The 26,359-nt window shown below is 45.9% G+C and overlaps 2 protein-coding genes across 2 annotated transcripts; both read right to left on the bottom strand.

The window, feature by feature from the left end:
* Positions 1–1,384: 1,384 nt before the first annotated feature.
* On the bottom strand, positions 1,385–7,843 carry C10H5orf15 (chromosome 10 C5orf15 homolog). Its single transcript, XM_065690752.1, has 3 exons — positions 7,681–7,843; positions 4,110–4,729; positions 1,385–2,934 (listed from the first exon to the last, which is right to left on the bottom strand). Exons 1-3 carry the CDS (start codon positions 7,778–7,780, stop codon positions 2,803–2,805), a joined length of 852 nt encoding a protein of 283 aa, XP_065546824.1. The 5' UTR covers positions 7,781–7,843; the 3' UTR covers positions 1,385–2,802.
* A 1,698-nt stretch (positions 7,844–9,541) lies between these two features.
* Positions 9,542–25,450, bottom strand: VDAC1 (voltage dependent anion channel 1). Its single transcript, XM_065690530.1, has 9 exons — positions 25,361–25,450; positions 18,982–19,051; positions 18,399–18,448; positions 17,922–18,074; positions 17,778–17,830; positions 15,581–15,808; positions 11,946–12,096; positions 11,281–11,338; positions 9,542–10,511 (listed from the first exon to the last, which is right to left on the bottom strand). The coding sequence occupies exons 2-9, from the start codon at positions 19,046–19,048 to the stop codon at positions 10,420–10,422; spliced, it is 852 nt and encodes a 283-aa protein (XP_065546602.1). The 5' UTR covers positions 19,049–19,051; positions 25,361–25,450; the 3' UTR covers positions 9,542–10,419.
* Between the last annotated feature and the right edge of the window lie 909 nt (positions 25,451–26,359).

Here is a 26,359-nt window from a genome sequence, read left to right as displayed (position 1 = left end):
CAGTTATTTAACTCACAAGATTTGGTTTTCTCCTCTAAGGTAACCTCATGCAGCCTAATGAATATTAAATCTGTGGGACAAGTACTATCAGAGCATAAGAGCATTTTAAAACGTGATGACTGCCAACCAAACTATTTGGTAATCGAGTTTACACCAGGCCTTGGACAGTTTTCCCTAAAAAGCTCACAAAAACCTATCTTGCCATTAGCTGCATGCACTCCTCCTTCAGCAACAGTTAGAGGGGTTTAAGAGTGGGATTGTTGGAAGGAACAGCTCAAAAACTGGAAAGCCAATAGATTTCTTTCCCTACAGTCTTTCCACAAGGAGAAACAATTTGAGGGAGGGAGGGCAATGAAATGCAAGATTCTTCCATCACCATATTAACGTAAGAGTCTTAAAGAGGGCATTGTTACTCATTCAGAAAACTTGGAAGAAAAAACATTTATGTTGGTTTGATTCAGCCAGTTGAACTGTGCTTCACGAGCTCTGGAAGACATCCAAGATGGAATAAGGTAACATGGCTATGAACTCCAGAAACCAATCAACTATGCCTATATTGGTGTCCCTGCCCATGGCAGGGGGGTTGGAACTGGATGATCTCAAGGTTCTTTTCAACCCAAACTATTCTATGATTTCTACTAATTCAGGTCCATGCCAATTTTCTCTATTTTTTTAGCAGTATTCCAGGTGTTACAGTCAGAGCATTTTCAGGCTGAAAATGCAAACCGTGCCTCGATGGTCTAATTCAATGGATGGGGGGGGGGGAAGAGAAAATGACATCCAAGATGAAACTTTTAACATGGTTATCACTGTAGTTGTGTTCAGTGGAGCACTCCAAAACCTCAATTCAGGGCTCTCTGTAAGGCCTGTAATAGCAAGTGAAAAGAAACATGCCAAGTGCGACCATACCAGTCTCTACTGTCAAAATGACCACACTTTATGAATGGTATTTAAGGAGAAAGCCACTGAATTTCTTGGGTGTGAAAACATAAGCCACTTCCTCCAATTCCAACATTTAAACATGCCAAAGGAGCTCTGCAAAGTAACCTTTCCTTTTGGATCCCAACCACAGCCGTGTTCAGCTTTAATGCAGATATGTTCAGGCCAGAGTTTCAAATGTCTTCCATAAGCATCAGTAATTATACAAATCAGGTTAAAAGTTACTTAAAAGTGACAGAACTTACTGATTCCTACAGCCTAGAAGATTTCATTTCAGCCTTGCTATCTGCCCTACATACCACTTGACAGACACAAAACTCCACGCACCCCTACACAGAGTGAATTTAATCAGTACTGGAAAAGATGGTTTAGATGGTTTATATAAGCTCTTATCACCAGGTGCTGTACAGAAGCAGTGAAGCAGTTCAGATAAAACACCACAAACTTATTGTTGTCCTTTATTTTAAAAACCTTATTCAAAATATTAAGTGATACAAGTCCAAATAGGATAAAAATTACTGCAAGAAAAGAGTTGAGGGCTGTTTTGTTTGTGCTTTACTTGTGGTTACGTAAAGAACGCATTTAACAGTAGGATTTAGAACTTTTAGCACTTCATTTGTAAGTAGTATCATGCCTTCAGCATCCTCATGCCAACCGCTGGAAAGGTGATTTCCTCATAATGTTACAGAATGACTTGAATACCAAGTTCTTAATTATGGGCTCCCGCTCCACCATTATTTACACGTTTCTCCGTTTGAAAACTCAATCACAAACAGAATGTACAGAAAACCGAGATTTTATATTTTACAACTCAGGAAAACATAAATAATGGAAGTACAAAAGAGAAAGTAAAAAAAAAAAAAAAAGCAAAACCCAAAACTACTGTACCAGTAACGTGATTGACGCTAATGCATAAATGTCTGTCCAAAACCAGTGTGCTGTCGCAGCCCCAGCACCTTCATCTGCCTGTTACCTGGGTCAGAATAACAACATCAATTACTCTTCCATTTTTCAGGCCTCTGCTTTTTATAATATAGCAAACCCTGGAACTGTTCCCCAACCGTCTTAAAATTCAACAGGAAGCTCCGATGTATCGAAAGCCTGTCGACTATATTTTAGTTAGATTATTCCGCAAGGCTTCTTTTCCATTCATTAATTACAAAGACAATGAAATAGCCATAAATACCATGCGAGAAAAGAACTGGACAGTCAAGAAGCTGCATACCTTCACAAGGGTCTTGAATATTTTAAGGAAATATGTAACTTCTGAACTAAAATGGGTTATGTATCATGAAATTCTTTACTGCATGACCACATACAGAAGTTATGAAATTGCCATGCCAGCAATTCTGCCTAAAATAGGCTCAAATTAAGCAACAAGAAAACAGAAACCAGAAAAAAACAAACCCCAAGCATCAGGATTTAAGCACAGAAAAATGTAATTATATTTTAAGTTTGCAATATAGGGGGATTTATGAGCCATATAAGTGATTAGCAGAGAGACCATTAATTTGATTTAGTGATGCCAAAGTCATTAATTTATTAGACCTAAGATATTTTATGCTTATTTTTTTGTATTACCACTATTAAAGACTGCTCCAGACAGAAGGGATGATGCTTAGTGAATGGAAAGAGCACTAAGTACTAAAGTCTGTATCTTTATAGTTGATATAAAACCTGACCAAAGTAGCAAACAAATGTACCATGCCCTTGATCTTCCATGAGATTTAATCTCAAAAACATCCAGGTCAAAGAGGGTGCATCTCATTTCAGTACAAGCAGCATATTTAGAATACCTGAATATCATTACATGACTAGGCAGGCAAAGAGTGGTAAGTTCAGCAAACTCAAATCACAGTGCTTTCAAAAGACATAGTCATTAGTTATCTTGAGGGAAGGCATTGCTTCATTAACATTCTGATCTAGCCGATGGTATTCCACTGTCCTAGAGCACAGCCCGTCCCTCCATCTTCGGCTCTGGACCAGTAAGAAGATCTGGAAGAAAAAGCAGATAACTTACAGAATGCTATGGAGAAACATTTGGGGTTTCATAAACACATTAATGGTTCTATTGACATCACAGTTCTAACCCCTCGATCCTGGCAATCGTGTTACTGTTGCTATAGAACACGGTGCTGACAGTCATTTCCACACTGTCCTTGCCATCAATTCACCTACCAGCAACCTCAGCTGGAGCTTGGCAAAAACACATCATTCAACCCAGAACTCTTCCAGTAATGTGTGTAACTTCACAAGTACTGCATATTCAGACTATTAAACTATCCCCACATGGTGACACTTGTTAGCTTATTACATAGCAAAGACAGGGCATTTTTATCACTTATGTAACCTTCCCTCAAAGTTAAATTTCCAAATGTAACACCTTGTTCAACATTTTCCCCCATAAAGACTTGGCAATGCACATTCCAGATACACCACTGCACTGTAAAGCAGAAGTCTGGGTTTTTTTTTTTGCTGTGTTCTTTCCAGGCTCCCCCAAATCCTTGACAAAATCAGTGTTCTCTATACGAATAAAACCTCAGTTTTCCTCATTTCTAAAGATTAACTTACGATTTAATTGCAAATTTGTGCATGCATCAGCAAATTGCTTTGCTCTAAAAAAATGGCTACCTGAAAACACTTAACTTTGAGCTTCTCTTTGTGAAACGGGAGTGTTAAACATTTCCTTAAAGTCTGTAGTTAAGCCCTCGGAGTATGTATGATAGAAAGACCACCTTGAAGTGAATACTTATTATAAGGATTATCACAGTTGTAACAGGAACATTCCCATGCTATTTGGGATTAAACCTCCCTTAATTTGCTGTTTATAATCCTGTGCAGAAACGAAATTAATCAATCACGTTCACTTAACTTGGCTCTGGTCCCATTTATAGAAGTCATGTTGTACACTGCCAGAGTCCATTACTGAACTGACTGATCACTGATGGCATCAATCAACTGATTTTCTAATCTAGAATGTTTTACTCAAGTTCATTTTCACTGTGCAGATAAACTGTCAGTAATGATCTGCATATTAGTATCCCAAGAATAAGCAGTCAAAGATATCATTCTCCCAACAGCCAAGTTCCTTTTACTAAGAGTGTACAAGGCAATGCAACTGTATTTCAATCACTATAGCTGTTTCTCTCAGCCTTTCACAGCATACCTACCTTCCTCTTATTGTGATAGGTGACATAAACAACAGCTACTAGGAAGGCAACTACAACCAGATGAAAAAAGAAATGACCATCTTCTTCTTCTTCTTCCAACCCCGTGACAGAAACATCTTTGATCTTCTCATCAAGGCTCTTGATTTCCTCATTGTAGTTACTAATGGTGTCAGAGTCATCATCTTCTGGCATCTCTAGAAGGTCTGGGTTGTATCTGGAATTCGAGGTCACTTCATAAGGATCATAATCATCTCCATCTGACTCCATAGTTTCTTTTATGATGGGTGGTGAACTATTTAGTGTGTCTTTCAAATCTGTTAGAAGATCTTCTTCCTCAATTTTAGTATCTTCAGAAGCATCAACATCTATCTGAGATACTGAGCTAGCAGTCACCGCACGAGACAGGGGTGGAGAAACCCCTTTCACTGTAGATGGTTTTACTGCAGTCACCAAATTGGTTTTAGCTGTTGTTGGGAGCTCCTTGTACTTTGTTGGGCTTGCTTCTTTTCTGGTTGGGGTTATACCCTGCAAGCTGTTTGTCAAATTCTGGGATCTACTCACTGTTTCATTCTCACTTCTAGAGGAAATATTCTCCTGGAGCACGTCTACTCCCACAGACTCTGAGAAAAGGATGAGAAACAGACAATATTAAGCACAAGGCACTAACTTGTGATACTCAAAAATTACTGCAAAGCATTCACTTTATAGACAAGAAATCATATTATGAACAGGGCATATTTCACACTGCAAACCTTTTAGAAATCCCATGCAGGAATACACACTCCTGTACTTTGGCAGCTTCAAAAGAGAAGTCTTGAACAGGGCAGGACTTAAAGCTTGGAAGCACCAGTATGCCAAAGTGTCCCTGAAAGATGGAGCACACATATTTTCCACACTCAGAACTTCAGGGATGTGTTCTCCCCTCCCTCTGTGGATTTATGGTGTCTTGTCGAATTGCATTTCCTCCATCATCAAACTCTTTCTCCCACAGAATTTGCTGAGGTCTGCAGAGGAAGAAGCTCTCAGTAAAGCTCCTCCAGAGTTTTTAATCTTTCACCACTGCCTATTTTACCAACAAGAAGACAGAACCCGTTGTGATGTCTCCTTCAGGCAGGACACAAGGTCCTGGCAGCTCTTCACAGGCACTTATTTTTACTGAATTTGTAGAACACAGAACGATTTCCAACCTTATGTTAACTCAGAGGGAAGTACTGAAGCACAGGTTATAAAACAAGCTGAAGAAAGGACAATGTGACCGCATATGCTCCTATAGGAAAGCCTTTTGTCAGCAGCAAATTATTATAACCAAGTAAGTCAGTGACAGTGCTACTCAACAATGCGCCCCCAGGCACATTCATAATCACTGCGATGCCAGGACAGCTTTGCAGAACCACATAAAAACCAAGGTGAGCATTAAAACCCCATGCAGGGCCCATCATCCCGCTTCTGTACCCAAAGGAAGGTAAAAAAGGATGCCGAGGGAGTTTCTAAATAGCCAATGGGCTTTAACTCCAAGACAAAATAGCTAACTATTCCTGCTTGTAGCACATCACTCCCAGACTCAAATCAGGAGACTCCTTAAAAATGAAGAGCACATTTGAGACTTTCAGTACCTCATAACTTAAATAGCGGAGCCATCCTTGCCTTGGATTTTGGCAAGCCAGACTCATTTTTACTCTTTTATTTAAGAGAGTAACAACACTTCCATTAAGCATTCCCAAGGAGTTCTCTGGAAGGTTACAGGTTCTAGAAAAGAAGCATTCAACCAACTGCTTGTGTCGAATAACCCGTAAGTAAAATATTACACCGGGGACACTGAATCGTGTCATTCATGAATGGGGTATTTACACAGGGTCAGTTACAAGAGACTTCTTGTTTACATGGTACACTCTTCCACTGGGAATTACTCTGCAACCAAAGAAAACAGAAGACTCAACCAATCCCATATGAACGAGGCATTATGGAGCCTCTCTGCTGAAGTTTAAGTCAATTACTTGACATTTAACATGCTTGCTGTTGAAGAAACTACTAGCCTGAATTATCGCACCGACATTAACTTGTTCAGTTCTTGCACAGGGCAAGCTTGGGGAATTCTCATCCTCCCTCAGCAATCAAGCTGGCTAATTGCATACATGGAAATAAATAGGAGGACAATTTATGCAAGAGAGTTTCGTATTTATAGCTAGTTGGCATGTGGGTAAGATGGGTAAAGCTTACTGCTGCCCTCACCAAAAGTGTTAGAAAGTAATAGCTAAATTGTCTGAAATGTTCTTCCTATAGAACTACACTGTGTGTATCCAATCATTCTTAAACTCATTTTAGAGTGAAGGTTTTAGGAGGATATACACTTAAATGCACAGGACTCCCACCAGGTAATGCCGCAGCTTCCCGTTATTCCTAGAAGAGGTTATTTTTTGTTTTACTAAGAATAGCAAGTTTAGCAACTACACCACAATTGACTTATACTATCTACCCAAAGCTATCTGGCGTTCGAAAGGGTGGCTGCACTGCGTGCAGTTACACAACAGGGTCAGATGATGTTACACGTAGTGCCCGGGCTCCAGAGATGCTTCAGCTTCAGAAATGAGATACTAATGTTCAATCACGATGACAGAACTAACACCACAGCCCTCTTAGCAAACAATGAGCAAAACAACACCGGACAGGGTCAAATTTCACTTCCAGAACTTGGTTTTTAGAAAACAAGTTGTTCCATGGCTTTTTTTATATTAAAAAGCCTTGGTTTCCTATAGGTTTGTGTCCCACATCCTGAACCTCTTCCATCCTTACTGCCTCTCCATCATACCAGCTGAAGGGCAACAAAGAGAGTGGGTTTGGATATACTGACTGACAGGGAAGAAAAGAACTAACAGCTCAGAACTGCGCCCTTCCTTCCCTTCAGTCATTCCCTTCCTCTTCACTGCCCAAATGATGCTCCAACTAGAAACAACAAAATCACTGCACCTGAAATACACATTCTTATTAGCATGGTTGAAGGGAAGTGGGAGAAAGAAAACGGCCAGGTTGGACGGGGCTTGGAACAACCTGCTCCAGCGGAAGGTGTCCCTGCCCATGATAGGTGGTTGGAACTGGGTCAAGTTGAAAGGTCCCTTCCAACCCAAACCACTCTGTGATTCTACGCCTCAACTAGGAGTCACCTTGCACAATAACAAGCTTATACGGGGCTAAGGGGCCTAAACACAGGCATCCCACTAGGATGACTGGAACGAGATATTAACCCCGGTGGGCGAAGCAGGCAGCTGCGCCGACCTTCACACCAACACACGGTGACCACCAGCCGAGCCGCCTCTCGCCCACCCGTACGCTGAACACGCTTCGGACGAGCGAACGAGCGCTAAACCGCTCACTACCCGCGACAACAGACAGCCAACCGAGCCGGGGCCGGCCCCACCGGCGCCCCTTCGCTGAGGAGGGCGGTGCAGGCGGCGGGCAGGCCCATCGGCGGCCGCAGAGGCCTGAAAGCGCTGAGAAGGGCTCCAGAGAGAGACCGGCGGGGCGGCCGCACGCACCCACACCGCTCCAGCCACCCACCGCGCCCCGCCGCGCTCACCCGTGCTGGCCTGGCCGCGCCCCGCCAGGGTCCATCCGCTCAGCAGCAGGAGGCACAGGGCGCAGCCCGCCGGGACGAGCCGACCGCCGGCGGCCGCCATCTTGCCGGGCAGCCCGCACCGACGTGGCGATGGCACCGCCCCCCCCTCCCGCAGCGCGCGAGGGGCGGTGGGGAGGGGGCGGAGCCCTGCGCGCTGCCGCCGGTGGAACGGCCGCGCATGCGCAAAGGGATGGGCGGGCAAGCGGTGCGAGGGCGTTGAGGGGACGGGAATCCGTGACAGAAAACGGCGTTTTTCCTTGTATTTCCCATTGTTTTCTCCTCTTTCCTGTATTGTCTCCTGCTTCCTTCAAGCGGAGGTTGATGTTGGACCCTCCCCACAAAACCACTGCCCCACACGCACGACTGGGCTTCACGCTGTAGCGCCCATGCAATGCGTTTGGCAGAGTTATGTAGATTTCTGGCAAAGTTTTCCTGATTTCACCCCAAATGAGGCGGTCCAAGCCCTGAGGGAAGCCTTGGGGCTGATCACGGCAGGGAAAAGTCCACAACAGCCGATTCAGATGTGAGAAAGCCAAGAGCAAGGAGCCCAAGGGCTCATGGGCACCCCAAGAGCGCACCGGACACAGAGCATGCAGGGACGTAAGTTGATCTTGAGCGTTTGCCACGTTACTGTGAGCTGGTTGCAAGGGGTTTGTTTAAATGGGTGAAGTCTGAAGAGGAGGACTTCCCCCTGCAGCGTTAGGTTCCGTATTTGAGATGAGGCCCACAGGATGCGCTCGGCAATACTTGTGGTAAGGGGGGAAACAGCCAGCGTTGAGCAATGCGTGGCTGTCACTGGCAGATCCGGCCTCACGGTGTCCTGACACCATTGCCTCACGAGGCACATCCTCCTGTGCCACAGCCCCTCGCCATCTGTGACTGCTTGCACATAGAATAGGGTTGGAAAGGGACTTAAGATCGTCCAGTTCCAACCCCCCTGCCATGGGCACGGACACCTCACACTAAACCATCCCACCCAAGGCTTCATCCAACCTGGCCTTGAACACCGCCAGGGATGGAGCACTCACAACCTCCCTGGGCAACCCATTCCAGTGCCTCAGCACCCTCACAGGAAAGAATTTCCTCCTTAGATCCAAGCTAAACTTCCCCTCTTTGTTTGAACCCGTTACCCCTTGTCCTGTCACTACAGTCCCTGACAAAGAGTCCCTCCCCAGCATCCCTATAGGCCCCCTTCAGGTACTGGAAGGCTGCTCTGAGGTCCCCACGCAGCCTTCTCTTCTCCAGGCTGAACAGCCCCAACTTCCTCATTCTGTCTTCATACGGGAGGTGCTCCAGCCCCTGATCATCGTCGTGGCCTCCTCTGGACTTGTTCCAACAGTTCCATGTCCTTTTTATGTTGAGGACACCAGAACTGCACACAATGCTCCAGGTGAGGTCTCACGAGAGCAGAGTAGAGGGGCAGGATCACCTTCCTTTGACCTGCTGGTCACGCTCCTTTTGATGCAGCCCATGAAATAAAGCACATGAAATAAAGTCTTAATGAAAAGCCACTGAACTTTACCCCAACTGATAGCTGTTCGTTGCTCACACCTATTTCTACATAGATGAGTAATGCAACTTGGTGCATTCTGCAGTGAAAGATAAGCCACGTTATCTTGTTTTCCTCATGAGCTAAATGCATTTGTGCAGTTGCCAGCACTCAGCAAGCACTAAGAATGTGGCTGTATCTGGAACTTTGACCTACTACTATTTTGTGTGTGTGTGGTACAAAATACACACTAAGATGGTGCCAGTCTGCTTCACAAGCCAAGAATTAATATAAAAAGTGCTTTCACAACTAATACAAAGACAAAGTAAAAGGTGACATTTCAATATTTATTCAAGTTGGGTTTGGGTTTGATATCCATTTTTAGTAGTGTCAAGTACAGCATTTTGGGGTCTAGTTCCACACAAAATGGAAGACTCTCTAAAAATGTACCCATTTAGTTGCTAAAAAAAAGTGGTAATAAAACAAAGCTCCATTTGAAATTCCGTGATGCAACAGCTACGTGATTGCAGTTACAAAGACTCTTCCCTGATTATGTCCCTGTCTTACAAGCTTTCCAGTCTGTGCAAGGGAAAGGAACCACAACACAGGACAGGGAGTATTGGCTGAGTCACATCAAACCTCCTCTGTGACAGACTTACATAAAGTGGACAACCTAAAGCACTCTGGAGACAGCTGCAGGTGTGAGATGGCCAAATAAGACAAACCATTCCTGAAACACCTAGCTAAAAAAGTAATAATTACAACCAAAAAAATCCCTTTTTCAGACACGTTTGCACATTCCATCGTGAATTGAAACCTCAAGTGATGGGACATTTTGCTTACAGAATGAACAGTACAATATAGTGGTCTGAGATTCTTCACATCTCAGGTTTTATATCCTTTTATACAATTAACATATTCTTTGTGCAGTCAATACGTTAGTAAAGGTAATCAATACCTTCCTACTTCCTATCATGTGGCAGCTGACAGACATGATGGGCAGGAACATTCGAAAGAAAAAGCCTGGAATTAGGATTGGTTTTTATGCTTTTGTCTCCATGTCTTTAACAACATCATTTTTAAAGCTTAGCTGTCTTTAACCAGGACTAGCAGGACTGATACTGAGCAATACTTGCATCCCAGACAAACATTGAAAGGTACACTATATTCTGAAGGTAGCTATGCTGTAGTTTTGATTGTAGAATCTCTCCCTACGCTTCAAATTCCAATCCTAGACCTAGTTTGTGTCCACCAGCATTGACGTTCTTGCCATCCAACAAAGCTGACAATGTAAGTTTGATACCTGCGAAACAGAGAAAAGTGAGAGAAAAAGATAAGTTTCACAACTTAGAATGAGCTTTATGTTCAATGAGTGCAGTGTCTGCATTACTGCTTTAACTTACTGGGCAGCTGGGTTAAGGTAATTTGGCAGCTAGCCTTGTAAGGACCAGCATTTTGAAGCAATCTGCGGATAAGAAATCTTTATGAATTATGAAAGTTATAATAAACCATGGTGATAGATTCTGCTCTTTATCACTCCACGTAATTAAAGCTCAAAGGCAGTTTGCTGCTGGTCTGATTAATCTAATTTTAGAGTCCAGGACTATGAAAAATTGGGACCTTGATACATACCTACCTTTCTGAACCACTTTAAAATCTAGGTAGGAAAAGGCCCAAGCTCTGTCTACTGTAATATCTCATGTCCATCTGCTTGGTATTGTGGCAGCAGATTTATTAGGCTACATAAAATCAATTTCACAGCGGTAAGATTGCCCTCTTCCTGCACCAGAGGACCTTGAGAAAGTCACATTTTCAAGCAAAATAAACTCTGTAATAGGAAGCTTCTGAAACTATTAAAATGCATTTACTTATCTGTGAAATACCTAATTGTAGATACGTTTTGTATCAACATCAAGGAGTGTGTGACTGGTAAGTGGTCTCTAATAATTCTGCTTCCAACAGACATTCAACATTAACAGAGGAGTCAGTAACATTTTGTGACAAAACCCCTCTGATATTTCAAGATTAAAATATCACTTGATTGATTCTCAATTTCTCCTGCATAGACTCACCTGGCTTTAAAGTCTGAGTGTATCCTAATCCAATCAGGCTGGAGTTGTTCACTTTAGCCTTAAAAGGAAAAAATACCATATGTAAATGATTTGGTGTCTTGCTTCAGAGTCCTTCCTGCTTGAAGATTAAGGAACACCTTTAAGGCAGGCACAGGATTTCATGTGTTAAATCACAAAAATAACTATATCTAGAGTTATTTTTGCCATAACTTAAAGCCAAAATTTCAACAAGTCTACAGTCACTATGGGAAAACAATGTTTTACTAACATAGGTTTTGATTTTTTTCAAGAGTGACACAAAACCCCCTCAAATATGATTAAACATTCTGCGTCACTTCTAAGGCAAATCCTGTACTTGTGCTCTCATGCTGCCAAAAGCAAGGCAAATACATTTACGTGCCAGTTGTACATCACAGACCTGCATCAAACCCCTACTTCCATACCTGGCAGTGTTCATAACCAAGCTGGACGGGGCTTGGAGCAACCTGCTCTAGTGGAAGGTGTCCCTGCTCTAGTGGAAGGGGGTTGGAACTGGATGATCTTTAAGGTCCCTTCAACCCAAACCAGCCTGGGATTCTGTGATACCCCGACATAAAGGCTGCTTTCTGTTTCCATTTTGAGAGCCTATTTTCAAATGCTTATAAATGTACATGCACAGCACTCACAGAAAAAGAGGCATCTGGGTCGATCTGGTACTTGGCTGCAATTCCGAAGCGAGTGTTGCTGTTCCCAGCTGTCCAAGCAAGATTCACAGCAGTTTCCAGTTTATCATTCACCTTCTGGTAAATGGAGCCGCCAAATTCCGTTCCATCATTCCTGGAAGGAATGCATTAGTCTAGTTTTAAACTGCATCCCAAAACAATCATCTTTTTTTCCAGTAAGATCTATATTTGCAGAACACTCACATCTCATTTAATATCCCTGGAACAACTAAGATAGAGATATTAGGCCAGACTGGTTCTGAAGTTGTTTTTAGGGCTTAAATTCATTGATGGTTACTCCATTTCAACATACAACTTATAGCACTGAAGAAAAGCCATGGCAAACTATCAAAAATAGACAAGTGATGCCAGCTTCCAGGTTTCCCTTCTCTAAATGGGAGTCTCTGTAGTAAAGAGAGGCCATGCCCCAGTCCCAGAGCCTGAGCAATCATCATACAACTGCCTCTGTCACCAGACACAGATGGACTGTAGCAGAAGATGCCCATTTAATGTCCAAGGCAAATTAATACCACTTGCAATAGTCCTTATGGCACATCTGTACTATAGATATCTCTAGAAATGAAACTATTCCTACTTTGCAGGGAACACAACAGCTTTCAGCACTGCTATGGAGTAGCACAACTTCCAGTTACTACTGCCACCAATGTCACCCAGGGAATAAAGTGTGGTAAATAAAATGCAAACCATTGGAGCATGCAGATCATAAAAACAACAGCAAAAGGCTTCTAAAAGCCTTGCACTCCTTGTAAACCAGGCAGCAATTTCCATTTTTACTCATTTTCTTAAAAGAGGATACACACATACTGCACAAAATGGGCTTTAAACCACATGAACTCTGCAAGTAAAATACAGTTATTTCTGAACTATGAAATAATCTGGTTCCAATTATTAAAGCATACCAAGCCTTTAGTGATTAAAAAGGGGGGTAGATTTAGAACCTCTCCACTTTTACCCCTTTGGCCTGATGTTCCTTAGTTCTATAGATCATGCCCCATCCCTGGCAGTGCTCAAGGCCAGGTTGGACACAGGGGCTTGGAGCAACCTGCTCTAGTGGAAGGTGTCCCTGCCCATGGCATGGGGCTGGAGCTGGAGGAGCTTTAAGGTCCCTTCCAACACAAACCATCCTGTGATAACCACTGACTAAACAGTAACGATAACACCTATTGAAAAGTTCAAGCAATAGCAGAAGCCTTTTAAATTGTTAGAGCAATTCTTCCAGAAGAACACTACAATACTTACTTCAGATAAGACTGAAGCTCACATATAACTGCTTGTGCTTGGCTCTCAAGAAAAGGAAGGATTAAAAAGGACTGAGGAGAGCTGGTTACACAGGCAGATTTTTGTGCAAGGTTCCCACTCAGCTCTGTCTTGACCTGCAACATTAGGGGGGGGCGGTCTGAGCTATGCTTAAAAAATGAGGAAAGTCATATGTAAAACTAGAAATTAGCCAGCCCTACCTCCCTTTAGTTATTATTTATTATTAAAAATGGTAATAACTAAGCAAGCAAACCTCCTTTTAATTCCAATAGTAATAACAGCACTTTGTAGATAAAAAAATAACAAACAAACCATTATCCCCCTGTGAAAATTAATGTATTAAATCACCATTAAGGAAAGTAACTTCCTGAAGTCCCCAGCTGGTCTGTGGAACACCAGGAACAACAGACAATGCTTCCAGCCCCTCCTAGTTAAGTTATCAGCTCTGCACAGCATCCCTGTGAAACACTGAGCTCTCCAGATACAATGGCCGAGCGGGAGAGTGATGAAGATCCATACACAAGTAACTTTTTCCAGGATTAGAAAAGCTCTGGCATTTCAGAGCTGAAACACATCTAATACCCAACTAATGTATTCATATCAATAAATAGCTATTCATATCACATATTTATGGGCTTGCCCATCAATTGATAGAGTGATCAGGGGACTGGAGCACTTCCCGTATGAAGACAGGCTGAGGAAGTTGGGGCTGTTCAGCCTGGAGAAGAGAAGGCTGCATGGAGACCTCAGAGCAGCTTCCAGTACCTGAAGGGGGCCTATAGGGATGCTGGGGAGGGACTCTTCATCAGGGACTGTAGTGACAGGACAAGGGGCAACGGGTTAAAACTGAAACAGGGGAAGTTTAGATTGGATCTAAGGAGGAAATTCTTTCCTGTGAGGGTGGTGAGGCACTGGAATGGGTTGCCCAGGGAGGTTGTGAGTGCTCCATCCCTGGCAGTGTTCAAGGCCAGGTTGGATGAAGCCTTGGGTGGGATGGTTTAGTGTGAGGTGTCCCTGCCCACAGCAGGGGGGTTGGAACTGGATGATCTTGAGGTCCTTTCCAACCCTAACTATTCTATGATTCTATGATTCTATGAATATTAAATAAACAAACTCGGTGTCCCCCTGAAGAGGATTTATCATCCACGTACAGTAACAGCAACCCAAGCGAAAGGTGCTCAGGAATTCAAGAACAGTACAGCTCCTGCTGCTCTTACAAAGTTATTTTCTGCTGTTGCTTTAACTCATAGTTAGAGCATTTTATATTAAAGGTCAATAGTACAACGTTTTGAACCACTACAGTACAACAAAGTTGAAAGTCATTGTGCTCGAAGGAATAACTGAATTACTGAGTGTGGGGGGGGGACCCATATATTGTTCTGCGGCAAGTTTTCTGCCCACATCTTTGTGCTTTGGCAAGCCTTCAAACACTGTCTGGGCTATGAAGGTTCAATTGTTCTGTTAAGGCAGTGAGAGCTTCCTAAACCAGACCTCTGCAAAACAGCATGAAACAGAACAGAAAGCCTTTGAAGCAGCAGCTCCAGGAAGGCAGAACAGTTGCTCAGCCCCTGAACAGGAAGAGCCTGCAGTAGTTCTGCCACATGCAAACTATCCAATTAACTCACAGGAATGGGAAAGGGGGGGACTGGGGAATGGATTAGGGATTGCTTAATCTTAAAGAAAACATCTTCTGCAGAGGCATAAATTGCTTTTTTAACAGGAACAGGAGACAGTGAAATTAAGGTTTTCATGGAATTTGGGTCCTGGTTCCTCACTGTTCCTGCATTCAGAAAGGCCAAATACCTGTGTAAATAGATTACTAGGAGTTATGATACTAAAGCAAACGTTTACAACATATCCCTTCCAGTATTAAAACAAACCCAGGCCCTATCTCTTCCATGCAGTCCCTTTTCCCTGCTCTTGCTTGTTCTCTGATGAACTCTTTCATCTACAGATCAAACCACCATTTTGTTTCATTTTGACGTTGCTTTTATTTCACATTTCACAAAGAATATTTTCAGAACCCACTTGCTTTATTATTCCGCTAATAGAGACCAATAACCCTTATCTGTTAGAAAGAGATGCTGGGTACTTGGGTGCTCAGTGAGTTCCAGTTCCTTCCATCATGCACTCCCTCCCCCACATAATTAAAAGGAAAGTCAATGCAGCCAAAAAATGCAGCTTGCCATCTTAAATACAGAAGTCATTTCAAACCAACCATTCTCTCTTTCACCACGGCTCAAACTCCATCCCTTTCACTGTTCTAACAAGCAGCAAAACCCTTTCAAACTCCTTTTTCATGCCTCTCTGCCAATACTTACACATTAGTATGAAGCTGGAACTCATCAGTCTTATAGCCAACAGCAAAGTTGCTCTGGGTTACTCTAGACTTCGTTGTCTCAAAGGTCATCTGGTAACCTGCCAGCCACCCCTCGTAGCCAACCACCAGGGCTCCACGTATTGAAGGACCAGCAATGTCAAAATCCATGTCGCAGCCAAGGTTGATGTGTTCCCTTTTGTACCCTGTCTTAACTTTAGCACTCTTCTTCCTGAAGAGAAAAGGATGCATCTTTGAACAGGTACACTCACAGGGAGCAATTCCATCAGACCAGTTCCTTTAACACAGTGTAATAGCTCTTGAAGACAAAGTATGAACCCCTGGAGAGCCACAGGATATGTCACGTTCCTACCCCTGCAGAACCCTAGTGCAAGATACAGCAGGTTAATTGCAGTCAAGCAATTAAATGCTGTGTGGTGCCCCACTGAGCACTGCTGGGCTGTGTTCTGAAACGAGACAGCACAAAAAGCCAGATGGGAGATGACAAAACCAGATCCTCATCTCCAGTTCATCTGATGGCTTGGGAAGTTTGGTAGATGCAGGGGAGGAAAGGGAGCTGCAGCAGTTTGCAGGTTTGCCACAGAAACTCCACATACAAATACAGGTTTTTGACAACCCTGGTGAGCTGGGTAATTTCATTTACTGAGACAAACACCAAAAAATCACTGCTTTATCTCCAGCTTCTTGAGGGAACAGAACAGTGTTTTCTCAGGTGTCCTTAGGTTGGTTTACATCACAGATGCAAGCCCTCACAAGAGAGTTATGTCTAAGATATTCAGCTACTCTTATTAAAGATCTTTTTACCTTACAGGTATCTTCTGTCCTTGACCAAATCTTCTCCTGAAATTTTCCTGGAAAAGTCAGGCTAAATTGAGATTTCAAAGCAACCTTTCCCTTCGGGTAGCAAAACCAGTCTGCAAGAACTGTTCCCCTCCTGTATCTGACCCACAGAGAGATCGCTCTCCATTTTCTTGTGAGTATTCCAGGCTCAGGAATTCGTGTTTTGCAAGATGAGACACAAGAGCAGCAGTGCCAGAAGCACTCAGCATTAGCTCCTCTGCAACTGCTCTAAGTCAGCAGTACTTCTACCAGCGTCAGCAGGGACAGAGGCAAGCTAACGCAGAGCACTCCTGAAAATGACTCTCACTGCTGAAAGACTCCTCGCAGCAGGAAGGAAGGGGGAGAAGGCGTCTCATACTCAGACATGATGCATCCCTGTCAACCTAATCCAGGTCACACCACGGTTGAATCTCACTCCAATTATTCAAATTACAATAGGCTTCCCACAAGGCAATTGTTATAAATCAGATACTACGGTGTCTGAAGTGCTAAGAAACAGCTGTAGAGCTGTACATTGTCATTCTCAGACCAGGTTTTTCTATTTCTTTAAAACCCCTACCAGCTAAGAAATAATTAACACCCAACACTAGAGATTATTCTAGTTAACAAAGTCAAAAATATCTGCTTAATGTACAACTAGGAGTGGACTGGAAGCAGCTGGCAATGCAGGACACTACAAGACAGGGTGCAACCTCCCTGTGACTGTATCCAGCAGCCTCAGTGCAGCGTGCTGCTCTGGGAAGCTCCTGTGCAGAGTATTTTGACTCGCTGGCAGCACTGCTTGCAAAAAGATAATCAGGGGAATAAAAGAAACCAGCATCCAGATTCCAGCTGCTGCTTAATCCCTCTGGCCCAAATAAAACATGGCATCCAATGAGGAATACTCATCCACCACCACGCCGCGGCCAGCAGGAGCTCACATGATAATGCAGCTCGGGAGAAGAGCCCAGTTCCTGTGCTGACCTATCAGAGCCACGGCCAACTGGCTCCCGGAGCCTGTTCAGCCCTGAACTGACTTGCTTCATTTAGACAGCAGCTCAGCCTCTGACACAGCCAGAAAGAGGCAACAGGAGCACAAATAAACCCTTTCCTTCACATCCTGACTCACGCTGTCATTTTCAAGTTACCGGCTGTAAAAGTTTGCTTGCTGTAGCTTCGGATTAAAAAGCGATTGTTAATACCGAGATTTAAATCAGATGCGCATGATTTCATCATACACAGGCTGACTGTTAACTGTCTCCGGGTCTTTGGACAGAAGCAGTACAGAAGCAAGAAAACTATTCCAGAAAACTAAAGTAAAAAATGCCTTTTTGGGTCACTTAAGCTTACTGGCTTCTTACCCAGTGTTAGGAGAGAAGGAGGAGTCAAAGGTCAGCTTCAGGCCACGTGCAAGCTGAACAGAAAAGAAATTCACTGGTTGGATTTATAATGAAGAGACTGATGTAAGTGAACATGCAAACTGCAGCTTCTGAGCCAAAAGTTACCTGGTCTTCAAGAGTAATCTCGGTGCCAAGTGTGTTGTCCGTGTTCCACTTCTCTGTGAACATCAGGCCGTATTCCACCCATCTGTATTTCGTTTCCAAACTCCCACTAACTTTGCTCGTTTCTGAGTTTGCTGAACCCGAGCTTGTGAATTCCTAAAAGAGGGAAAAAAATAATTACATATATGCAATATATACGTCTATATTTATATGCATATATACATATATGCAAAGATATAGATGCTTGCACACAGGCAAACGCTTGTAGAACAGTCACCGCATTAATTTGGGGTATTATTCAATACTGCAGAGTTCTCAGAGGATTTAACAGTTGCTCGGTATTAACATCAACACACCCCTGCCCCACAACAAGCTTCAGTGTCAGGGGGAGTGAGGAACGTGCATTTCCCTTTAAAATCAAACATACGGTAACCACAAGAACACTGCAATGCTTTGATTTCAATGTGCCTCCAAACTCACCAGTCCGTTTTCAGACTTTGTTTTCAAATCAAGTTTTATTAGCCCAAAACCTAGGAAATGAGTGAAAAACATGAATTATACATTCGATAACTGGAAAAGCATTTCTGATTGATTTCTTACAACTCCCTTCTAAATTGCCTGTGGATTATTAAAACAATACACCAAGGGTACAGTTATCAAACTGTGTTTTTATGAAGCAGATAATACAGTTGTGCTCACTTCAAATGGCACCTGATTCATCCTGCTGACCTCAGCAATACAACTGGGACCAAACTGGGTAGTAAAGTCCTCACTCATACTGAGCAAACCACTGACATCTGTCATCCTGTTCATGAGACAAGGAGACAGTCAAAGTGTGTTTTCTTTCAGGCCTATAGGGAGCAGGCAGAATTCTGCTTAAACAAGTTCCCCTCCCTTTCCAGCAAGGGCAATGGAAGTGATGAGAGAAAATTCTCTGGCTTCTAATGGAAATTCCTGGAATACCTTACCTTACCTGAAATTTCCTTATCAGAAAAGAGTGATAAAATCATAACACAGAGTGGGGAAGACTGAGAAAGACCAAACTTCTTTTGCCTTTATTTACCATATCCCTTGGTGAAAACATCCCTGGCGGATTTGCCCAGGTCAGCATAAGCAGGTGGAACAGCCATCTTCTGCAGGGGATAGAAAGAGAAATTGCACCATTCAGAAACATCCAATTCAGTTGTGCAACATGAACCTCAGGTCATTTCAGCCAGTTTTATTTTCTACCCCCCTGCCATCAATTCAATACAGCCTGAAGAATGTAGCTGTAGCAAACAGAGTGATTCGATTCTGCTCATGGGCCAGGAGGAGCCATTGCCATGCATTTGCATGAGGACAAGGATCACCTTGCAGAACAAATACGTATTTAAAGGAAAAAAGAACCTGTCTTTGCCTTTGCAAAGAGCCAACTGTTGTTATCTTATCAGTGTAACTGCATGAATGAATGACTGTTCTTTACAACCACCCCTCTGAAACACTTCTCCTCTTCCTTGCAGCAGATTTATGGGTTCTGATGCAAAGCAGGAGGGCCCCAAGCCATCCACTCTAAGTCTAACCAGGACCAGTGTCCAGCATCAGGAGCATTACTCCCCCTAATTCAAGCAGCAAATAGACAACATTTATACAGGAAAATGAACAAATAGTCATTTCCAACAGTGGGACACCACAGGGGCAGCTTTCTCCATCGTGTTTTGTTTGGTGGGATGCCACAGTGCCATGTCAGTCCTCACTTGCCTATCTTCAGCAGGCCCTGACCATTGCTAGTTCGGTGGCCTCCTGCTAGAGATAGGAACACATCCCATTTTCTCAGCCACTGAGAAAATTGTCTCATGTACGGAGGAGGAAATGGGATCCTAAGAGAACAAAGCAACCAAATCTACTTATCCAAGTACAGTAATTTGCTTGAGGGAAGAAAAGTCAATCTAAAATCCTGGAATCCCAGCCTGGTTTGGGTTGGGAGGGACCTTAAAGCTCCTCCAGCTCCAACCCCTGCCACGGGCAGGGACCCCTTCCACTGGAGCAGCTTGCTCCAAGCCCCTGTGTCCAACCTGGCCTTGAGCACTGCCAGGGATGGGGCAGCCACAGCTTCTCTGGGCACCCTGTGCCAGCGCCTCAGCACCCTCACAGGGAAGAGCTTCTGCCCAAGAGCTCATCTCAGTCTCCCCTCGGGCAGGTTCAAGCCATTCCCCTTGGCCTGTCCCTACAGGCCCTTGTCCAAAGCCCCTCTCCAGGTTCCCTGCAGCCCCTTCAGGCACTGGAGCTGCTCTCAGGTCTCCCCTTCAGGAGCCTTCTCTTCTCCAGGCTGACCCAGCCCAGCTCTCTCAGCCTGGCTCCAAAGCAGAGCTGCTGCAGCCCTCGCAGCAGTATCAAATGGTGCACACCTTCTGCCTTTATAGACAAGATTTCATCATTTTAAGAAAGCAAAGGAGATGAATCATAAACCGGTCCTCTCGATACTGGATGTTGCACTAAAATTCCACCTTCCCAAACTTTCTGGTTATGCAAAAGCAGCAAGTACTTTATTATACAGGCATGGAAATGCTTAAAAATAATTCCCTGTCAAGCCTTACTCCCGACTCTTCAGAGGAACAGAAAACTATTCCTTTAAACCACACAGAAAACAGCTGGCTCTGAACTGAAGGGATGTTCTGAAGACTTCCTGACTGCACTGGGACACAGCTCTCTGGGCAGGCACAGCACCCCACGAGTATCAGATCCGGAGCTTCAGCAGTCACTCGCCGCCTCGAGCACTCCATCCAACAAGTTGCAGCCTGTTGAAGCAGGATATTGCTGCTGCCTAAATGAAGAATCCCTGTCCTAGAGGGAACAAAACAGATCTGGTGGCTAAATGAAAGCCAAGTCTTCCCAGAATGTAAATCAAGTAGGATACACGGGTGAACACCCTTATGTAGCTTCAGTTGCAGAGACTGCCTGGATGCATGTCATCTCTTTCCTGTTGCAGTTCAGTAGTAAGATGCAGCCTCAAATACATAAGAACTAAAGTTAGATAAAAGGGGGGGGGGGAACCAAAGCAGTTTTCGCTGCCTATATTAGACCTAAATATCTCTTTTTAGTTTTGGTGTGAACATGAACATGGGGATTCATTGTTTATACACAAAATTAACCCTTAAATAAAACCCCATGCTCCCAAAAACCCCAGACCAAGTAGTCACAGATCTGTTTAAGTCATTCCTCTGCTCCCTGGTAAAGTCACTAGAAGCTGGGTGCAATGCCCCGCTTGGAGACTGTAGCCTAGAGTCAGAGCTAAGGCAGCACTTAGGAGGGGGATGGATGGATCCAGTTTGGGCTCTGTGTGTGCAGGAGATGTTTCTTCCCTGCCAGAGCAGCTCGGTCCCCTGAGAACCCTCTGATGGGTTCTTATTTCCATTTAGCATCATTAAAAATTAAGATGTTAGAAATCCCTTCTCTTCGCCAAGCCCATGAAGCCACCGGTGTCTGCACTGGACACAGCCAGGTTCTGCGGGTGGCTGAGCCGCTCTGCTCCTACAGCCCAGGCTGTGGCCGTGACCAGTGGGAGACGGCGAGATCTCCACTTAGGCAATTACTATAATTAGGGGGCAATACTGAAAGGCAAATCCCTGCCGGCTCTAAAGGCAAATCATGCAATGCACACAGAGCAAGGTGTTCAGATCTGCTGAGTGTGGAAGCCAGGAGGAGCCCTGTACCTGGTGGTTAACCTTGCTGTTGTCAGCAAGAACAGGAAGAATTGTTTCTGTTTGCCCTGGCTAATCAGGAGCCTCTTGTTTAACAGATGGAAACCAAAACTGATTACATCCTGTCGAGTGCAGGTTGGAAGACAAGCGTGCTTAGCAGGGATTCAGACTCTTAAAGGATCAAGGAATGGCTGTGGCCAAGTGCCCTTGCTTTTCACCAGTGGGATCCCGGCACGTTAACTCCAATTAGGTTAGGACTGAAATGAATTCACTGCTTTTATCCTTGTCCAACTGGGCAAATAGCTCAGTGCCCATGTACCTCAACCCCTGCGCAGAGCAGGCAGAGTAGAATATATATAGCATGTTATAAGTAGGCAAAGAGTTTGATCTTCTTCAGTAGGAAATGCTGTAGCGCAAGTCACAACTGAAGGGAATGTAAAGTGAGGAGCTGGGTCCAAGTGCGGCTGCAAGCACCACCTCCATGAGTGCCTGATTTGTAACTGCCATAGGGAGAAAAGAGGAATCTTCCTTTGGAGCTGCGGGATCCAAAAGCCAGCCCTAGTGAAGAGTTCATTAAAGACGAAGCAGCAGCTCCAGCAAGCCAAACCTGAGCATTTTCCAGTGTCACAGATGGCAAAGTTCTCACCCTGCAATTCAGTTCTGGGCAATTAAATCAAAATCAGCCCAACAGGCAGCAAAGTCCAGGGTGCCCTTGGCAAGTGCAAGGATTGACTGCAACCAAAGGAAATCTCTGCTTGGTAACTCTCCTGAGTGCCTCAGTTTAAGTTTCCCTCCACAGACTGATCAGCCTCATAATAATTACAGGAGGGGAAGGAGCAATCTACAAACCTAAGATGAGAATAAAACCCATGATAAGAATGAAATCTCCACGCAGACAGTGGGAACCTGTCAGATCCAAGGCGAAGAAAATAAAAAGGTTGGATTTAACCTTACTGTGGCCACATTTTTTGCTGATACATTCAAACTCATGCACCATTTCTTGATGGTAACAGCAGTTCTGAATGTGTCAGCTCCCCATCTCCACAAGCAGCACCCCTGAAGAGATGGTAACTGCAGAGCTGGCACTTAGCAGGTGCCAGGGACATGTCCCACCAGTGCTGAGCTGGGAGGGACAGACAGCATCGGGGTATGGACCAGGTACCGCCTGTCTGCAGGAGGGAGAAAGCACACGAGGGTCTGCTGCCTCAGGATAAGCAAATTCTTCCCTGTGAGGGTGCTGAGGCGCTGGCACAGGGTGCCCAGAGAAGCTGTGGCTGCCCCATCCCTGGCAGTGCTCAAGGCCAGGTTGGACACAGGGGCTTGGAGCAAGCTGCTCCAGTGGAAGGGGTCCCTGCCCGTGGCAGGCATTGGAGCTGAAGGATCTTTAAGGTCCCTTCCAACCCAAACCAGGCTGGGATTTCTCATTTATCTCCTTCATTAAAGGAGAAATTATTCCTTGATCTGAAGGAACTTTTAAGCACCAGCCTGTGCAGTCATTTCCCAACCAACACAGCAATAAAGAGACCATGAATGATGGTGCTTTTGCTCTCCAGCAGAACAGGGCCCAGCTCTCTCCAGGCTGGCTGAGTCACCAGCTCTCCATCCCAGATGTAGCAGCATGGTGCTGGCTCCACAGTTTGGGTTTATGATCCAGATCCTGAACCCATTCGAGTCACGACTCCAGCATGCCCTGAATCAGGTTCAGAAGCCCAATTGTGCAGGGTCTTAAAGCCATACTTAACCATAAAAGCATGAGTAGTTGGGCTGATGTCAAACATCAAGTCAGGCACGCTCACAAGGAGCAGCCAGTGCAAGCACGTGATTTGGAAATACTCTGCGTTATGGGAGACAAACTTAACGCCACTTTCGCCCCAACCTGCTACTGCTCCAACATCACATACTCCATGCACCACTACGAGTCAACACTGAAGCCTCTGGAGCCCATAGCTGCTTTCATGCAGGTATTAGGAACCCCTCCAACACCTGCAGGATCACAGCAGCCTGCCGCAGCTCCGCTTCTGAACTGCACGCGTGATGGAGCAGAGCTGGGCTGTAAAGACTGGTTTATGCAGGATCTCTGCAGCCCAATAACCACAGGAGCAGAGGGGAGTTAAACCCCTTTAAAGCACCAGATATTACTATTTAGTCTATACTAATATTTATGGAATGAAAGAAAGAGCCGGCTCTTAATTGTATGGGTGTAAATGAAGACTGACAATGCTCCACAGCAACCCCTTATTAAACTATCACTTGTAAGTGTCAATTAGACAAAGCTGGGGATCTTGCAGCTGTAGCTGTTGTAGTTACTGAAGCTGCAAGGGAAGAACAAAGAACCACATGCCCGATGTTCAATTAAACCTCCAGGTTAACTGTCTGCAGAGCAGGAGTCGCAGGGGCCCCAGCACAGCGCTCCAGAAGGGACATGTCCCTGCAGAACACCAGCACCAGATCAATGGGGATGACTAATTGAAACAGCATTTTGTCTTCCAGCACCATTTGTCAGCTCGCTGCCCTCACGCACAAGAGGAGCATCCACACAGCAGAGCTCAGGCTGCATCCCAGAGCTGTGGATGGGGTGATCTCTACCTGCAGCAGATGCCAAAGGCAGGAAGGCCTGTGCTGTGCTTCCCAACTGCATCCTGCAGAGCACCAGGGCTGGGGACATCACTCCAGCTGCTATGGCAACCGACAGGATGTCCCGCATCCCATCACACCCCTCCCTGCACTACCCAAAACGTGGGCAGGAGGAAAGGCAGCTGAGCGTGGAGCAGCATAAACCTTCAATGGAGAGTGGTGGGGAGGGACTATTCTGGGATGCTTTCCCAATAGTGCAAAAGCCCTTTCCTGAAGGAATTCTGACTGGATTTCATGGATGAAAAGCCATGAGGCAGGTGCTGATTCAACCACCCACTGCTGCGAACACCACACACTGCAACGTGCTTCCGAGCCTCCACAGGCCATCTGAGAAACGAGATGGGCTCCGTGTCAGCGGGATCGCCATAAACATTCCCCAGGGACGGAGCCGTGGGGATGAGTCAGCTCCGCTTCAGGTTCAGGGAAGATTTGTCCCTCTCTTTCTTACAAATGCCCAAAGACCAAATGAGTCTTTCACCCTCCAGCAGGAGTTGCTGCCAGTGAGGGCTGTGACGAGGCAGAATGGAGGCCATGGCACCGCTGCACCCTGCACAGGAAAACCCAGTCCTCAACATTTATCACGGAATGGTTTGTGTTGAAGGGACCTTAAAGCCCATCCAGCTCCAACCCCTGCCATGGGCAGGGACCCCTTCCACTGGAGCAGCTTGTTCCAAGCCCTTTCCAACCATTTAAAACTGACATTCCCCCCCCCAGGCCATGTAAAGCGCCACATTTTGAGGACAAGCAGAATAACCCCAACCAGAAATCAGTCCGGCCGCTTGGAGCGGGGCTCGGGGCTACGGCGCACGCCAGGCTCGAGGTGTCCACCTGCACAACGGAGCCCGTCCGAGCAACGTGGAAGCGCCCCAGCGCCAAACCCGGGCACCGCGACCTCTGCTCCTCGGAACGCGCAGCGGATCCGCGCCTGCGGCAGCGCTCCCCACGCACCCCGCGGCGGCGCCCGCGGGTCCGCGCCCGGCCTCCCCGCTGGCAGCGCCGGGGCCGACACCGCAGGCCCGGGCGCCCCGTGCCCCGCGTTACGTAAGGACACGGTGACCCCGAGCGACCGCAAACACCGCCCCCCCCCCGCGGCGCCCCCGCTGCCCCGGGACCTCCCCGCCTGCCCCGTACCTGCCCCCGCCTCGGCCTCCTCGGCGGCGGCTGCCCCTGCCCGGCGCCTCCCCGGTCTGCGGCGGCGGCTGCGTGACGGCGGGCGGGGACGGCACCGGAGGGAGGGGACGGGGCGGGCGGCGGGGCGGGACCTGCGGCTGCACCGGGACCGGGACCCGAGGCGGGAGCTGGAGGGGGCTTTGGGCAGGGGAATCTGAGACTCAGAGCGGCCCTGCAGAGAAGGACTTGGGGGTGCTGGTCGATGAGAAAATGAACATGAGCCGGCTGCAGTGTGCGCTCGCAGCCCAGAAACCAACTGGATCCTGGGCTGCATCAAAAGGAGCGTGACCAGCAGGGCGAAGGAGGTGATCCTGCCCCTCTGCTCTGCTCTTGTGAGACCTCACCTGGAGCATTGTGTGCAGTTCTGGTGTCCTCAACATAAAAAGGACATGGAACTGCTGGAACAAGTCCAGAGGAGGCCACGAGGATGATCAGGGGCTGGAGCACCTCCCGTATGAAGACAGGCTGAGGAAGTTGGGGCTGTTCAGCCTGGAGAAGAGAAGGCTGCGTGGAGACCCAGAAATAATTGAATCCTAACTTCCCATCCAGTTGAAATTCCCATTCCCAGTATTCCTGAGCCCAGAAGGGAGCAATTAGGAGAGAGTTTTGAGGCTGGCGATGCTGTGTGCGATGGTGTCTGAAGGGGCTGCTGGAAGGCAGCGAGCAGCAAACCTCCCTGCACAGGGCCCACCACAGGGATGCTCCCGTTAATTATGGAGCTTCCCACCTTCCACAGCTCCCACTCAGCCACATGGATCAGCCCTCACGGCTCACAGGGAAGCCAGGGCTGAGCCCAGAGCAAAGCTCCTGGTGACAACAGGTCCCACGTGGAGAGCTCTGCTATCAGAGAGGAGCAGAGGCTGAACTGTGCTCGTTCAGGATAAGATAAACCCACCCTTCACTGCTGGAGGCTTCTGCAGAGCTCAGAGCATCATCCACAAGGCACACAGAAGAATCAGC

Source organism: Lathamus discolor, chromosome 10 (genome assembly GCF_037157495.1).
Source record: "Lathamus discolor isolate bLatDis1 chromosome 10, bLatDis1.hap1, whole genome shotgun sequence".
NCBI classification, from domain to species: Eukaryota; Metazoa; Chordata; class Aves; order Psittaciformes; family Psittacidae; genus Lathamus; species Lathamus discolor.
This window is presented reverse-complemented; position numbering and strand designations above follow the sequence as displayed.

Excerpts from the sequence above, each read along its gene's own strand:
- C10H5orf15 (XM_065690752.1), bottom strand. The coding sequence starts at position 7,780 with ATGGCGGCCGCCGGCGGTCGGCTCGTCCCGGCGGGCTGCGCCCTGTGC. Across the intron at positions 4,730-7,680 it reads GCGCGGCCAGGCCAGCACGG|AGTCTGTGGGAGTAGACGTG; the intron begins GTGAGCGCGGCG and ends TCCTTTTCTCAG. Across the intron at positions 2,935-4,109 it reads CCTATCACAATAAGAGGAAG|ATCTTCTTACTGGTCCAGAG; the intron begins GTAGGTATGCTG and ends TTTTTCTTCCAG.
- VDAC1 (XM_065690530.1), bottom strand. The coding sequence starts at position 19,048 with ATGGCTGTTCCACCTGCTTATGCTGACCTGGGCAAATCCGCCAGGGAT. Across the intron at positions 18,449-18,981 it reads TGTTTTCACCAAGGGATATG|GTTTTGGGCTAATAAAACTT; the intron begins GTAAATAAAGGC and ends CTCATTTCCTAG. Across the intron at positions 11,339-11,945 it reads ACCCAGATGCCTCTTTTTCT|GCTAAAGTGAACAACTCCAG; the intron begins GTGAGTGCTGTG and ends TTTCCTTTTAAG.